General features: G+C 43.2%; 2 protein-coding genes across 3 annotated transcripts in view; both read left to right on the plus strand.

The window, feature by feature from the left end:
• EPB41L4B (erythrocyte membrane protein band 4.1 like 4B) overlaps window positions 1–10,523 on the plus strand; it is a 69,523-nt gene extending 59,000 nt beyond the window's left edge. Inside the window, exons 15-16 of one of the 2 annotated variants that reach the window (XM_063131280.1) lie at window positions 2,916–2,983; window positions 10,182–10,523. In XM_063131280.1, the coding sequence (XP_062987350.1) occupies window positions 2,916–2,983; window positions 10,182–10,422 (309 nt within the window). In that variant the 3' untranslated portion in view covers window positions 10,423–10,523. Of the gene's footprint in view, window positions 1–2,915; window positions 2,984–4,347; window positions 5,329–10,181 lie in introns of those variants that run through there. The other variant, XM_063131289.1, reaches the window with a different exon arrangement.
• Window positions 10,524–12,698: 2,175 nt separating this feature from the next.
• LOC134398169 (band 4.1-like protein 4B) overlaps window positions 12,699–14,901 on the plus strand; it is a 53,737-nt gene continuing 51,534 nt past the window's right edge. The window contains exons 1-2 of the mRNA XM_063125452.1: window positions 12,699–12,755; window positions 13,682–13,873. Coding sequence (XP_062981522.1) covers window positions 12,699–12,755; window positions 13,682–13,873 — 249 coding nt within the window. The remainder of the gene's footprint in view (window positions 12,756–13,681; window positions 13,874–14,901) is intronic.

Below are 14,901 nucleotides of genomic sequence, written 5' to 3' on the forward strand. Positions count from 1 at the left end.
GTGCACACTTGAAAATGTGGAAGTGTGGATAAGAAATGGGATCAAGTTTGTGTTTGCAAGTCAGTGTATTGTGAACATACACTCATTAGGGAGATGGTTGTATTTTCAGTGGCAAAATTAGATATGCCCTTTGTAATGTATGAAATCTCTTAGGCCTTTGCTAGACCTACCTAAAAATCCGGGGGAGAGGAGGGGAGACCTCACGTTGTGAATAACGTGAGATCTTGCCTTCGTTTACACGCAAGGCGCAATGACCTCAAGAAGAGAGGGGTCGCGCCTGCCATTCATTTATTTTTTAAAGAGACAGGAGCGCTCCAACCACAACCGGTGAGTGGTTGTTGTTTTTTTAAAAAATTGATTTCCCCGATCCCCCCACTCTAACCCTGATGGGCACAGCGCTTGGCTCCCAGTGAGTAATCGCGCGGAGCCGGGCCGCACACTTGCAGTCTCGGGCGCAGCCCAAGACCGCAGGAAAAACAGGGGCCAAAGGATAGGGCTGTATCCCGGGGCAAGAGAGGGATGATCCCTCCCTGATCCCGGCATCGTCTGTGCGTCATCTGGACGCACAGGGACTATCCCGGGTATCAGCCCGGGATATAGCCTGGTCTAGCAAAGGCCTTAGACTCATCGGAATTTCTCATGGATGCTATCAATCCATCATGATTGCCAGCACCAATGTGTACAGTTGTCTGATCCCAATTTGAACACAGTAGTAAAATACTTACATATATATATGTCTGTATGCACATAAGAACATAAGAAGTGCCCTGATGCTGGATCAGACCAAGGGTCCATCTAGCCCAGCACTCTGTTCACACAGTGGCCAACCAGCCGTCGGCCAGGAATGAACATGGTGCAACAGCACCCTCCCACCCATGTTCCCCAGCAACTGGTGCACCCAGGCTTACTGCCTCGAAGACTGGAGGTAGCACACAACCATCAGGGCTAGTAGCCATTGATAGCCTTCGCCTCCAGGCACCCAAGTACCCCAGTGGTATTTGCCTACTGTCTTACATACAACATTGTTGAAAGAAGCATGAAAGATGGCTGACCAGTTCTTTAATGCACTATCCAGCTGTTCCTCCTGCCACAGAAATGGATGTTGATGCCCTTGCCTCCCCTGGGATATCACAACCATAAAAGAAGTACCCAGGAAAGAGATGGTCCTTCCAGGGATTCTGCTAGTGATTCAGCCCATCATTTTGCCATTTGCAGGCCCAATTCAAACTGCTGGTATTAACCTACAAAGCCCTAAACAGCTGTGGGCCAGGTTACTTGAAGGATTGTCTCCTTCCATATATGCCTGCCTGGACCGATGCCCACCTGTCATGTCCAATCTCTCGCCCACTCGCTCGCCATGTCCGACCCCCTGCCCGACCCCCCGCTCGCTTGCCATGTCTGATCCCCTGCCACCCCCCTGCTCGCTCGCCATGTCCGATGCCCCCTCCACTCGCCCTGGCTGCGATCTCCGATGCCCCCTCCGCCCCCCCGGCCGCAATCTCTCCACCCTGGCTCCGCTCTTCCCCCCCATCACTCCTGCTGGGTCCGCTCTTCCCCCCGGGCCCCCATTTCCCCCCCGCAATTTCCCCCCCCCCAGCCCGATGGGCACAGCGCTCGGCTTCTCCCAGCTACTTGCGAGTAAGCCGCATAGCCGGGAAAAGCCGCGGAACCGGCTGGACCAGCGGTTCTCAACCTGTGGGTCGCGACCCCTTTGGGGGTTGAACGACCCTTTCACAGGGGTCGCCTAAGACCATCGGAAAACACATATTTCCGATGGTCTTAGGAACCGAGCTACATAATTTTGCTACATAACAGTAGCAAAATTACAGTTATGAAGTAGCAACAAAAATAATTTTATGGTTGGGGGTCACCACAACATGAGGAACTGTATTAAAGGGTCGCGGCATTAGGAAGGTTGAGAACAACTGGGCTAGACCTTCCACTGTGGAAATACCGGGCCACAACCAGTGCCGGTTATCCTGGGCCAAGGGAGGGTTTAGCCCGGGCTGACCCCAGGATCTCCTGTGCGTCATCTGGACACACAGGGGCGAGCCCAGGTATCAGCCTGGGCTAAACCCTCATCTAGCAACGACCTTAGTGTTAAAAATTGTGTTAGTGCATTCTTAGATCTTTGCACTACTACTGGCTTTTATCTTGGTTCCTACTTTGGCTTTCTTATCTTTTAAACATATATTTTGCTCTGTTATTGTACTTAATGGTTTTAAGTTCTGTTTTGCGAACTGCACAGAAAGCTTTGGTTAATGGGCAGTATAGAAATGTCATATATTGAAAAATAAGTATGCTAGCCCCCAAAACATTTCTCTTTACAAGACACATCTTTAGGGCAAGCAATTAGGCTTGCTTCTCTCTGAGATTGGTTCTATACATGCAGCTAGTGAATGTATGTATGAACTCCTGCCGCAGTAGAATGGGCTGAACCATTTCCAATGGCAAGTGGTAGAATTAGTGTTCTCCATGCTTCTCCTCACTGCAAATAGAAATCTAGCACAAAAAGGTGAAAGGTTCTTGCTCAGGCCTTCTCCTTACTATGCCTGTTTCCTTATTGCAGGGAGTTTAGAGCTGTGTCTTATACAGAGGAGTGTTCAAAGTAATGGTCCCCTGCAGTCTGAAATAATTCGGTCCATATCTCAGGACTCTACCACTTCATTCTCACTCAGTGCACATCCAGATCCAGCTTAAAGTTTTCAAAAGGCTAAATGTGAAAAGAAACCTGGTAATTCAAGTAAACTTCTGATTTTGTTTTTTGCTCAGAACGGACATTAATAGCTGGCTTATAAGCAACTTGTCCTGAGAATAAAACAAGTCTGTCCTTCCTATTAGGCTAACATAGACAGTTCAGCCTGTGTAGCACAATTACAACTGTATATGTAACCTAGGTTCACATTTATTTCCAGGCTTTGCATCACCCAAATATGATTCCTGGTCAATCACACTGGCACCCCCATCCTCCTGTGACTGTAAGGTGAGTGGTTGACCTGTTTTGACATTGAATCAATTTATGCACTGTAGAAAAGAATATTACAATCAATAGTTGGCAAATAGAAAGCAATGTTTATATTTTTACGTGTGCGTTTGTGTGCAAGCACAACATGTGGGTAACTTGATGTAACAGAGGCTAAGTGTATCTACTGTGTGCCAGGAAGTCCTGTGTTCAGCTATAATTTCACTATGTGACAGTAGGCCAACTGCTATCAACTGTTACAGCAATGCCCCTTCAAGTCCCATTCATTACAATGGGTCTACTCGAAGTGGGACTAATGTTGAACCCAACCCAACGTATATAAAGCAGTTTGGATACATAAAAAGTGCTGTTTGAATGAAAACCGTGTCTGGTCTGTATTTGGGGGCAAAAAGGGAAATGAGAGACAGATGTTGGTGATTGGATTGTTGCACAACTCCATTCAGTTCCATCAGCCATATGCAAGGGATATTTTCCTAACGGATAGTACCTAGAGGCTATTGCATTATGAATATCTAATAATAAACAGCAATCAGTAGGTTTTATGAAATGTATTCTGGAAAGACTTTAGGTGCAACAACAAACTGTGGGTGATATGGGAACGGTGCGTAAAGCAGTCCGTTCCCCCGCCAAGCTCTCTTCATGAAACGTAATCATGATCATGGCTGTGAGTTTCCTCACTTCGTGGTCCACATCATATGGCTGATAAGGGCAGAGAAGTGCAATCAACGCTTATTACAGGGGGCGTATCACACATTATTTTTTAGTTGTACAGCTAAGATGTTTTAAGTGTATACCTAAAAACATGTTCCTCTGCATAATGTGTGAAATGGCTCTCAGAGTTGACAATTTCTTAGGCTGTTTCTCTTTAAGAGAAACAGCCTTTTCTTTAAGAGAAACATTTCTCTTTAAGATATCTCTATGGAGAAAATCGCTGTTCGCATCAGTGACCCATCTGGTATATATGGGGCAAAATAGACACTTCTGCTGTATTTCACAATTGGCTATATATGTTGTTGTATGGAGATTATCTCCATGTTGGAGAAACATCATGGAACATAATCCTGCGGAAGGTTCTTCTGCCCAAACCCCAATAAATGGGAGTCATGTGGGTCATCAGTGGGTTCTTACGTAGCTCCCATTCATTGCAGTAGGGCTTCAACGGGTGAACTTCCTGAAGGATTGTGCCTTTTGTGTGATTTCATTTGTTTCCCAGCTAGGTTTGTTCCCCACTCATGTTTTCCATTCTTACAGTCTTTCATAATTGCCTCATTTTCCATGCACATATGCTAAGCTGGTTTATTTTTTCATTCATAACTGTTTTTACTTTTTGCTTCTCATTCACCATCACTGTGTGTATGGTTCAGGCCACCCTATCATGATGAAAAACACTATTGGAAGCCATCCCCAAGTGGAGAGGACAGCAGTTTACGGTATATCCACGAACAGAATCAGAAGAACATAGGCGGGACCCCGAGCTTGTTCTATCAGGATAAGCTCATGACAACACTTTGAGAAATCACCATCTTTTTACTTCATGCACCATCTCAAATCCTCATTGCATTCCATAAAATGTTCTGTGTACATTGCAAATAAGTTGTAAAAATGGTGTCATAAACCATAGCCCATAATATGTAGACATATTTGCAAGTTATATTTCCTGTACTTTGGAATGAGCTAAGGATTATGGTAGATTCCACTGCCCCAAATTCTGGAATGTCGCAGGTTGCTTGGGGTTGTTGTTTTTACATCCTAGTCTGATGTAGCAGTCTAATTTTTATTTTTTGCTGTTTGCACATTATGCTTAATTCATCTATTCTGTGGTTTCATTTATGAATCAAATCCAGCAACAATCATGTTGTCTTTTTTTAATTTCTTTTTGCTTTGAGTAATACTGGAATCAAGAGTCAGGATAATTGTAGTTATAAAACATGAATTAATGGCCAGTGATAAAGGGATCCAGAGAACTAATCAAATACTTAAAACAAAACAAAGATCTGTTTTATCCCCAAATTACAGTTCTTGTGCCAGAAAACTACTAGAGTTTTTATACTTTTTTATGTAGTGCATTTGACCATTCAGATTTTATCAGTTTCTATCAGTGATGTAATACTTGCTGCTATTATGTAATATAATGTATCCATGTGATGTCAGAAACAGTGCCTTAATAACAGGCCATGCTGCCTTTCATTAGATTGTTAATGGGGGTTTAGATAATAGAGGAGCAGCAGAAAGAAAGAATACCTTAATCTGGTGAAGCTTCTCACACGAACCCTTTTTCAGACGCTAACTTCTCTTCCAGTCCCATATTTCTTTGGGCCAGGACTCAGGCTCATATGTTCCCTTACAGTCATCCGCACTGGGAGTTTGGGTAGTGGCAGAGAGGAAGAACGTGAGTTCCCAAGACCCACTCCTGATCTCATCATGCATAGATCTGAGGGGGCCAAAGAGGTTGATTCTAAAAAAAAAATAGTTTAAATCAGGGGCAGCAACTTGGTGCCCTCCAGTTGTTTTGGACTATAACTCACATACGCCTCAGCCGGTATGGCCAACGGTTGGGGATTACTGGAGTTGTAGTCCAAAACATCTGGATAGCACCACGCTGCCTTCCTTTAATTTAGACTAATACATTTGGAAGAAAGATATGCATAAATAAGTCCAGCTTCTACGAAGTTGGATTCTGTACACTCACTCAGGTTCTTTAAACATGTAAACCTGACATGATGATACTTCTGTTTCTCTTGAATGTGGTAATAACAGTGCCAACTTTAGTTCACATGTTGATTTGGCCTTAAAGCTGTGATTTTTTAAAAGAGTGATTGGACTAAGGAATATTTATATTTTGGGGATATCTTAAAGTGTTAGTGTTTTTAATGCGATTTTACTGAATCTAAGTTTATAAATAGGGATAAGCCTACATCGTTCAGAGCAAATATATTATAGTTTAATTTTTTTTATTTAAAGTATGTTTACAGATGCTATTACATTTGTTTTGATCTTTGTACATGTAAAGTACCAAACAATAAATATGAGTATTTTCCATCGTCTTTGGCATTTTATATATATTCTGTACCCTTTTGCTCTATCAACTTGGAAAACTACACATAAATCCACAATGTATTTGTAACACACACACACACACACACAGAGAGAGAGAGAGAGAGGGCTACTACCTAAACCACATTGTTTGCAAATATGATAGCAAGTATGTCCAGCAGAGAAAAATACTGGCCCAGACTTCTAAAAGTTCTCTAACAATTGGAGTGTCCATATCAAGAAGTGCTGCTTCATAGTTAAGCAATAATCTTCTGTGAGACTGGCATGCAGAAATTTACACAAAGGTAAATGCAAATTTGCAGCAGTCTATTTTTGCCAGCAACTGGTAAGTGTCTGCCACTATTGGGTTAGATGTGCCCCTGAAGATCTATATCTCTAGCAATTGTCCATGGTGGATATATACCTAGAGTCTGAAATCATTAGTTTTGCTATGTGAGGTGTAACCACAAGTCCATTGCCGAAGTCTTTATTTCAGCTAGCACGCAGTTAATTAAAAGAAACAACACAAACCATATATGCAAACTCACCCTTACAAAAAGGATTCACATAGCCATGTATAAAAGTATCATAATTATCTACAACACATCAAATGTGTGTCTATATATAGCATTATAAAATGTTAGTAACACAGCATCAGCCTCATATAGCTTGTATCATGTGCCATTCATAAAATCGTCAATTCCAAAGTAAAGCATGCATGCAATTACTCCATTTTCTGAAAACCATTGAAAACAAAGTAGTAAAAGTGAATTATCCGGTGTGTGCTTCAAACATTTTGTGGGGTAATCATTTATTCAAAAAGCTATAATGAACAGAAAAGTCGTACAGAAAGCCTGTAGCAGCATAAAAATATCAGCCCATATTTGCTACCTGTTAGCAAGTTTGATGGGGGAGAAGTATTCTAAAACTGCTCTTCTTAAGTACCATTCAAAACTACTAGTCCAGTTTTGTCCTTGGGGGTTGAGTAGTCCTCAGGAGTAGGAAAGGAGTTGCCTTGAATATTTGTAAGAAAGATGGGATAGAGATGCTTTAAATTAATACATAAATAACTGTTTTAGCACAATTCAAGCCCCAGTCATCTCCTTAGTGAAATAGTAAGGAAAGGAAAGCTACAACTGCAAATTGGTAAGACTAATCCCCATTCCATATTGTTGGGCTACTTCTCTCAGGGCCTTCACGGAGAGGTTAAAAGACAGGGTTGACTGAATGGAAGCTTGTATGGAGTGAAGCTGCAGTGAACTAGCACCACCTTCTGAAACCTATCTGATAGGAACAGAACCTCAGTAAATACAGTCTAAAAAACCCCACTGCAAATGCATGGTGGTTCAGAAAATGCAACAGCTGATGGTATCAAATGCAACTGAAAGATGCACGAGGCTCAACAGAGGGGGACATTCTGCCTTTCCTGGGCAAGGTCATCCCCCAGCACAACCAAGGCAGTTTCTTTCCCAAAAGTAGGTCAGAAGCCTGACTGAAATTGGCTTAGATAATTCATGTACCTCAACTGCTCATTCCTATTTTCTTGTGCTGCCTTTTAGACGTTACACCAGTGACGTGGGAGCAGCTTTCCACATCCCCCAAGGCTGTTGTAAAAAATAATAATTAAGGGCCACCATTATGTGGGCAGCTGTGTCCGAACCATGTATGTTTTTATCAACTGATTTTTGCTTGTGATTTTAGCTGATCTACTTTAGTGGGGAATTGAATGACTGGGGGAATTATATGACTGGTAACAGGAGAGGTCTGTTCACACTAGAAAGATGATGGGATAGCCCTTTGTTTATGCAGGAGACCGAGACAGTAAATCCAGTTCAATTAAAATGCCACCCCTATTCTGTGCAGTTCTTTTCATTCGTTTTAAACTGCAAAACGATCTCCAAGTGGATCTCACAGTAATATGTAAATATTAATATCTTGGAAATAATTCAAAAGTATCAGCCTGAGTGGCTAAAACTATGCATTACACAGTGAAGAAAAACCAAATACACCCATTTGTCGCTAAGCATGCCAAAAATAAGAGTAATTGCTATAAATCAAAATTACCAGGTGTTTACCAGAACAAACAACTTCAATCTGTTGAATATATTTGCTGCTCCTTCCAGCATTTGAAATCCCATGGTGAGTACTCAGAACCAGATTCTTATCTAGTCTCCTATGTGCCTTGATATAAAGAGCTATGCAATATAACAAGTGAGGTCTTCAGTTCTCCCATGATCACAGACTTACAAATGCTAATTGGTGGTCAGGGAAAAGGGAGTGGGACCATTGGGGAACCCCAGAGGGCTGGATTTGGTCCCTGGAACTGACTTTTATGTCATAGACTTGACTTGGTTCAGGGCCTCCACTGCTAGGTAATAATGCTTCACAATGCTTGCTCCAACTATGGAAAGGTAACTGTTACAACTACTGACCCTTTCAAATCCTGTTTGCAACGGATTAAAAAATAACACGTTACCCTATAGGGTAGTTGCAAGGATAGGGTAGTTGCCATTGATGCTTCAAATCTGCAAATTAATACCAATTTGTATTTCTTGTTTATACATGAGAGGACATACCTTGCTTTCTAAGGTGTAAATGAAGTGTAAATAAAGGCAGAGTTGTATGTATACTGTGAAATGACAGCACAGAAGGTTGTATCCAATGGAGTTCCACCAGCAGAGCGGAATTGTGGCAAAGCGAATTCCCACCCCCCACCCCCCACTGCAGTCCATCAGACATGGCCCAAGTCTGTTCCAGAGGTTGGGACCCCTGGAGCAGATGTGGGGGGTGCAGAGGAGAGGAGGTGAAGAGGAAGTCCCATTGCACGAGCGGAAGCCCGTTCACATTACGTTGGATTTAGCCCAGAAGGGGTTTTGTATGTGAGAAGTTTTGTTTTCATTTTCAGAAAATAATGTTTCTGATCTTTATGTTTGTGAAAACTATGGTTGACAGTGTGTAGGCACTATCTGGGGAACTCTCAGAAGCCAGTTGGATGGGGCATCCTTTTTTTGCATGGCTCATAATTAGCCGAAGCTAAATGAGAAGTCGGAAGAGAGCAAGTCAGGAAGGGAGGCTTGATAGTCTGAATAATAAGTTATTAGATATACAGAGATCTGAAACATCAACCATAGGTATAGGATGCCCTGAACCAAGAGGTCTGTTGTCTTAGCTTTTGATCCAGAAACTTGCTTTGCAACAAAGACTTCAAAAGATATGAAGAATAGAGGCCAAGCAAAAAGTACAAGAAAATTGAGGAAAAGGCGGGGGGGGGGGGGCAGAATCAATGAGGACATGAACAGATATAGAAAGCAGTTGAACTTGGAATTTTTGCAGTTTCAGATCTATTTGATGCACTACCAGTTGCTTGCTTCTAGTTGTCAGATAATAACACAGTTATGATGCAATAAATAGAAGAGTAGGCTTCTACTTGGTGTCAGAGTTGTATCTCTTTTCCCCGTTTTTGAATATATTAAAATATGTAATGACCAACAATTACTTGAATATGTGTGACACTAAGATGCTTTGCTAAACATAAGATTTCTGTTGAAATCATCAGATGTTTGAGCAAGAATTTCAGGAAGGGAGTCAGGACATCGTTTTAACCTGGCTTTCAAAATCGTTACATTTTTAAAAGCGGTTTTTAAGGAGCTGTCCTATGCATATTTAGGCTGAAAAAAGGCCTACCACTTCCAGCATGCCCCGGACAGCATAAACAGGCATAGGACTGTGCCCTTAATGTTTTACTATGTATTCGTTTGATTATTGTTTTTATATTCCGAACTTTTTTTTTTATAAACCACCATGGTTGGTTTCAGAAAAGTGGTACATAAATATAACAAACAAAGTAGTAGAGGTAGTGAACGAGAGTTGGAGCCAGTTAGGAGTACATATTCATGTGGTCACTCCCATTTCTTGACAGAGGTTTATGCACACTAAAGTGAAAGGATGGCATATTCAGGAATCATTTTGTCTGTCAATGATGATTAGAGTGTCCAGTCCAGCGTAGATAAGATGATGGACTCGGAGAAAGTGCACAAAACAAATGTGATAAACAGAGGCCTGTTCATTATAGATTACTATGTTAAAGTTTAACACTTCTTTCAATACTCTAATAATTTAACACTTCTTTTAATACTCTGATTTGGACCAAACTTGTGTCTCATAGTTACCCTTTGAACAATACTGAACTTCACCCATTTAACAGTGAGGAAAATGGTGGAGCACAATTCGCTACAAAAATGTCTGGAAGACACCACCACCACCACCACCACCACCACTCCAACTACGGAGCACTTGCTCCTTTTGACAGCAAGGATGTTGTTGCTATCATTCCAAGTCCAAATAGTAAGTCTATTAAACAAATGCCATCTCAGTGTTATTGCGGAAGATTATTTGGAAAGCCATGAAACTGAACTGGGAGGTTGAATTTTCTTGCCAACCAGAGTATGCTTTCTGAGAGGGCTGCTGTACCTCTTCCAGCTTGAGCGCCAAATTCTATTTCAAAGACGCGTTCGGGGGCCATATTCCAGTGGTGGGAGGGGCTGAAGGCCAAAGGTAAAAGGGGTGTGGCCAAAAACTGAAAATGACAGCATATTTTAGCTTAAAGCTCTTACTGCCAGTAACTAAGCTTTAGAAGATTCATTTTGGCCTTTTAGAATGGGGGAAAATACATAGAAGCCAGAAATTTGGTGATTGGGGGATGGGGTGAGAACAGGGGGTGAGGGCATTGCCACCTGGGCGACCCCAGAGGGCCAGATTGAGACACAGGGCTCATCTACACCAAGCAGGATATTCCACTATGAAAGTGGTACGAAAGTGGTATATAAAAGGCAGGAGCCACACCACTGCTTTATAGTGGTATTGAAGTGCACTGACAATTGTTGGAGCCCATTGTCACAGACCATATATCGCTTTCATACCACTTTCATAGTGTTAGATCGTGCTTGGTGTAGATGTGTCATGGGCCCCAACAGTTGTCAGTGCACTTCAGTACCACTATAAAGCAGTAATGTAGATCCTGCAGCACACTTTAATGCTGCTATAAAGCAGTAGTGTGACTCCTGCCTTTTATATACCACTTTCATACCGCTTCCATAGTGGAATATCCTGCTTGGTGTAGATGAACCAAGAGACTAGCTGAACTGAGAGTCTGTACCCCTGCTTTCTGACATATGTACCTTTTGTCATGGAAAGGTTTCCCAAGAAAATGGGACTCCTTTTTTTAATGAGAAGTTACTTTTGTTACAAACGTATTGCTGATACCTTCTTATATATGCACTTCTGTACAGTGAATTTTCCTGCATTGCAAGGATATTTGTGAGAGAAGTGGGAAATTTACTGACTTGATTTGACTCAGCGATTCCCCGGCCGGAAAAGGGGGGTCTGACACAGCCAGCCCAGACTCACGCCCCTTCACTGCCGGTTGTTAACCCTTTGTAGTCTAGGTTCTCAAGGAAGCAACACCACACTCCAGAGATAGGGACCAAACACTTTCATTCTTCACATTACACACTTCTGTAAGTTTCCACACATTAAGGTAAACACGTAAGAGGTTTTGGGGAAAAACACGGACAAAGGAATGACACACTTCGGACAGCAGGGACTAATATCTCCCCCTCCCCCTTTACACACTCAAGCCAATTAAATTCACACTCTCTCCCCACTTAACCACCCACCAGCCGTAACTCCGGCAAGGTCCCTTGCCCACTTGTACCCAAACCTAATCTAAAACATAACAAACATTTAACTCTGCGACTCAACCTCTTTGTTGCTCACTCCGACTTGGCTTTACGCCACTCAAATTAAGACTCCTTCCCTCAGTGGCCGTGTGGAGCCTCCGCCATCCAGTCGGCCTGGCCTGGATGCTCTGACTCACCACGCACACGCTAGACTCCTGACACCCACAGGAAAGAGACCGGACCCTTGGGTGCCTATGCTTTTTACCCCTTTCTGGGACCCCCTTGTCACCAGACCCACCTTGACCAATAGAAATCCCATAGCAACCCACACCTCTCCCGAAGGGAGGGGGGAATGCTCCCAGACATTGCACAGCTGCAACTTGTTATTCTCCCCCCAGTACCAGCCCGGGGAGGCGTTATCAGATGCCAGGTGCTTCTTGCCCAGCGCGGCCTTGGTATTTCACTTGCTACTCCCTTTTCAGACACAAAGAAACCCCTCTCCCTCTCCCTGGGATGAAGCAAAAGATGTTCTCTTAAAGGAACCATGGGCTCAGCCCATGACAATTTGTATTTTTGACTTACACTGTATTTTCCTTAAAAAAGAAAAAGAAAAAAGGTGGGAAGGAGCTTCAACTCCAGCAAAACTTTGAAAATGGAGTTCTAGTAAAACCTGTGCACTTGTTCCCTACCTTGTCCCCCTCCCCATCAGGAACAATAGATATATTTTTAAAAATTTTCTTTACATTTAAGAAGAACTTGTAATTTGCTCACTGGTTTGCCTCAATAATTTTGAGTGTATAGCTTCATCTTCATGGATCCGGAAATAGGTTTTTGAAATGAAGAACCGTCAGCACTGATTGATCTGACTGAATGAATCAGTCATAGGGTTGGGCTAGTAGCTAGCGTGTATGTAGGAGGCCCCATTCACATTTACTGGCCCAAGATCCTGGTTTATACGGGACCCTATTATAAAAACATTAGTCCTGCCACACTAGCTTGTCATAATGATTGACGTAGCTCAGTATTTCATCTGCATCAGGAACCAGTGCCATGCATTTCAGGTCAGTGGATGGCATAATATTGCATCCTGAGCATCATGCTGAGGGGGAAAAATATCACAAGATTGATATTGCTCTGTGCCAAAAGCCTCTGCTAGACCAATTGAATTGGTTTAATGACGATATAAATCTATCATAGACTCATAGAATAGCAGAGTTGGAAGGGTCCTACAAGGCCATCGAGTCCAACCCCCTGCTCAATGCAGGAATCCACCCTAAAGTATCCCCGACAGATGGTTGTCCAGCTGCCTCTTGAAGGCCTCTAGTGTGGGAGAGCCCACAACCTCCCTAGGTAACTGGTTCCATTGTCGTACTACTCTAACAGTCAGGAAGTTTTTCCTGATGTCCAGGTGGAATCTGGCTTCCTTTAACTTGAGCCCGTTATTCCGTGTCCTGCACTCTCAGAGGATCGAGAAGAGATCCTGTGTGACAACCTTTGAAGTATTTGAAGAGTGCTATCATGTCTCCCCTCAGTCTTCTCTTCTCCAGGCTAAACAGGCCCAGTTCTTTCAGTCTCTCTTCATAGGGCTTTGTTCCTAGACCTCTGATCATCCCGGTTGCCCTCCTCTGAACACGCTGCTATAATGTAGGTATGCCCAGAGAAAGTGACAGCCTTAAACTTACTGGGCTGTCCTCACACTTCCACTCCTTGCTACCATTTTCTAAGCCCCAGACAATGCAAAGGGGGCTGTTGGGCCTGCAGAAATGCCTTGGTGGGCAGCATACAGGTCACAGCTTGCATTTGTTGCACCTCTGGTCTAAGGTGAATCCTCTAGTCAGGATGAGAAACAGCAACAGCACCATTTGCTAGAGAGCCAACAATCCTTAACAGCACATTTTAAAGCTGAATATGTTTTGTTTTGTTTTTACAAACGATGCACTTAGCTTTGTTATCAAATGGGAAAGAATGTAACTTTAAAGCCGCTTAGACATCATCTACCCAAAGTGGTTTTCTTTGCAGGATTTTTGTACTTTGCTTTCAGGCTGTTTTCTTTCCTAATTTTGGGCATCCAGGAGTTCCTCGCCATTATGATGAAACTTCTCTCCATTTAAAGAAGATTGAAGTGGAAACTGTGAAAGTAGTAAGACCTTGGCCAGTTCTGCACATCAATACAAACAAGGTACAGGACAGGAATATGTGCTTTGGCGCTCCTTGTTCAGCAAACTGACTGAGACTAGAAGGGTGCATGACAGGAGTGTTGAACGTCAGGTCGACGGGGCAAATCCAGCCTGTCTGGGATCCCAATCCAGCCCTCCAGGGCTCCCCAAATGACCACACCCCTTTCCCCTGGCTCCACCCCCTTTCCCCTTTTCTTTTGGTGGTTTCCTGGCGTTTGCCATTTCTACCCATTCTAAAAGGTTGAATGCCTCTTTTAATGCTTAGTTACTGGCAGTAAGAGCTTTAAGCTAAAATGTGCTAGTATTTGGCCCCACCCATTTTCCTTCGGCACCACCCACCGCCGGAATGTGGGCCCCCGAGAGCTTCTCCAAAATGGAATTTGGCCCTCCGACTGAGAGGTTCAACACCCCTGGTGTATGAGGTTAGAAGGTCCGTGGACTGCAGAAACCAGAGGGTGGAATGAGGTTGCAAAGTCTTCTCTCTGCACACTGCTCAGAGGACACTGCAATGCCGTCCCCAAGTGTAGCACTATGCTTTCCTCCATGGGAATCAGTGACAGCCATTCATTTAAGGAAAATGGCTCACTCAAGGACGTCACAAACGTGAAGCGAAACCAAATCCTTTCCCATGGCATGAGGGCCATTTTTTCTCAGTAAAAACATTTTAAACCCCACATACTAACACAGCCTCCCCACCCTGCCGCCAATCTGGTGCAAAAGGTTGGGAAAGTCTGTGTTAGCAGTTCGTGAAACAAAAAGGTAGCAAACATTTTCTAAAGTTGTTTCATCCCATTCCAGTGGTAACTGAAGGAGAATATCTGTCTGGAGTGAAACCATTATAGCTGAGGGCACGTCTACACCATCCCTATATCCCGGGATCATCCCAGGATCGTTTCTGTGCATCCAAAAGCCACACAGGGGATCCCGGAAGCAGGCAGGGATGATCCCTCCATTTTCCTGGGATAACTCTTAGGTGTAGAAAGGGCCAGAGATTTAAAATTAATTTCTAGACCTCTCTGGGCTCCCATGG

The sequence above is a fragment of the Elgaria multicarinata genome, chromosome 1 (assembly GCF_023053635.1).
Source record: "Elgaria multicarinata webbii isolate HBS135686 ecotype San Diego chromosome 1, rElgMul1.1.pri, whole genome shotgun sequence".
Taxonomy (NCBI): domain Eukaryota; kingdom Metazoa; phylum Chordata; class Lepidosauria; order Squamata; family Anguidae; genus Elgaria; species Elgaria multicarinata.